Source organism: Tupaia chinensis, unplaced genomic scaffold (assembly GCF_000334495.1).
Source record: "Tupaia chinensis unplaced genomic scaffold, TupChi_1.0 Scaffold000492_1, whole genome shotgun sequence".
Classification (NCBI taxonomy): domain Eukaryota; kingdom Metazoa; phylum Chordata; class Mammalia; order Scandentia; family Tupaiidae; genus Tupaia; species Tupaia belangeri.
In genome coordinates, this window is record NW_006160004.1 from 1,100,479 (window position 1) to 1,101,716 (window position 1,238).

Genomic DNA, 1,238 nt, shown 5'->3' on the forward strand with positions numbered 1-1,238 from the left:
AGATTGGGGTTGGGGGGGCAGTTTAAAAATCTCAGGGTGCTTATAGGTAGATGTGGCTCAATTCCAGGCTGTAAACTCCAAGGTTTTCTATACGCTGGTTAGGAGCAACTTCTCCCTCTTTTCAGGTGGCCACCACAAAGACACAGTAAATGTCATTAAAATGCCTTCTGCCTTATCTCCCCCACCCTGCTCCAATTATTCATTTTATTTTATTTTATTTTATTTGCCAAGAATAAGCCTTCACTCACTGTACAGTCACACAGGGATGAGTGCTTTTTAGGTGTGGGAGTTTGAGATCACACTTCCACCGCTGGCCCAGATGTCTTTGCAAGAGTGGAGCTCATTCAGACTGGGATTTTCTCCCTCCAAAGTAGAAAAACGTCTTTGGCTTTCAAGCCATCTGTTCTACCTGTAAAAAGCTAACCAGTTCTAGGAAAGTGAGGGGGAACCGCAGCCATACTTGAAATGGACTTGTGGTCGGGGAATTGTTTTTTAAAAGTTATCAACAAATTGGAAAGCGGTGTAAAAAAGGCAAGACAGCGAGACCTGAATCTCCAGGAAATGGAGACAAGTCAGTCAATAGCGCCTTCCCAAAAGATGACGTGTACATGATTCCTGTATGTAAACATAACATTTAAAAAATAAAACCATTTGGAAAGAGGGAAGAGGAGTGATTTCCCAGGCTCGGAGGTGCCGTTGTAGAAGGGCCACAGGAGGGGTGACGGAGTGTTCTGTATCTCGCCGGTGTTGGTGGGTACACGGATCTGCACAGGTGATGAACATCGTGCAGAGCTTAATACACGCGAACGATCGGTAAAATCGGAGACCTCTGAATAAGATGGGTGACTGTACCGAAGTCGATATCCTGGTTGATATTACAGGTTTTTTGTTTTTTCAAAGTCTTGCGAAGAAACAGCACTGTGGAAACGGGGCAGAGTGAATTATTCCTTACAACTCACTGCATGTGGCCCTACAATTACTCAAGGAAAAAAGCACAAAGAACAGCGGGCCAGCCGTCGCGCGCGTCCCGGCCCTTCTCAGGCTCTGCGAGCGCCAGGGAGCACGCAGCAACCCGTATGGAGGGCGACAGCGGGAGCTCGTGGGCCCTGGGGCTGCTGCGAACCTTCGACGCGAGCGAGTTCGCAGGCTGGGAGAAGGTCGGCTCTGGCGGCTTCGGACAGGTGTACAAGGTGCGCCACGTCCACTGGAAGACGCGGCCGGCCGTCAAAGTGCCCGCG

At 49.4% G+C, this 1,238-nt stretch overlaps 1 protein-coding gene across 1 annotated transcript in view; it reads left to right on the top strand.

The window, feature by feature from the left end:
• Nucleotides 1-1,076: 1,076 nt before the first annotated feature.
• Nucleotides 1,077-1,238, top strand: part of RIPK4 (receptor interacting serine/threonine kinase 4) — a gene marked incomplete in the record, with an annotated part of 32,221 nt that continues 32,059 nt past the window's right edge. Inside the window, 1 exon segment of the mRNA XM_014590860.1 lies at nt 1,077-1,214. Within this exon segment, the coding sequence (XP_014446346.1) occupies nt 1,077-1,214 (138 nt within the window).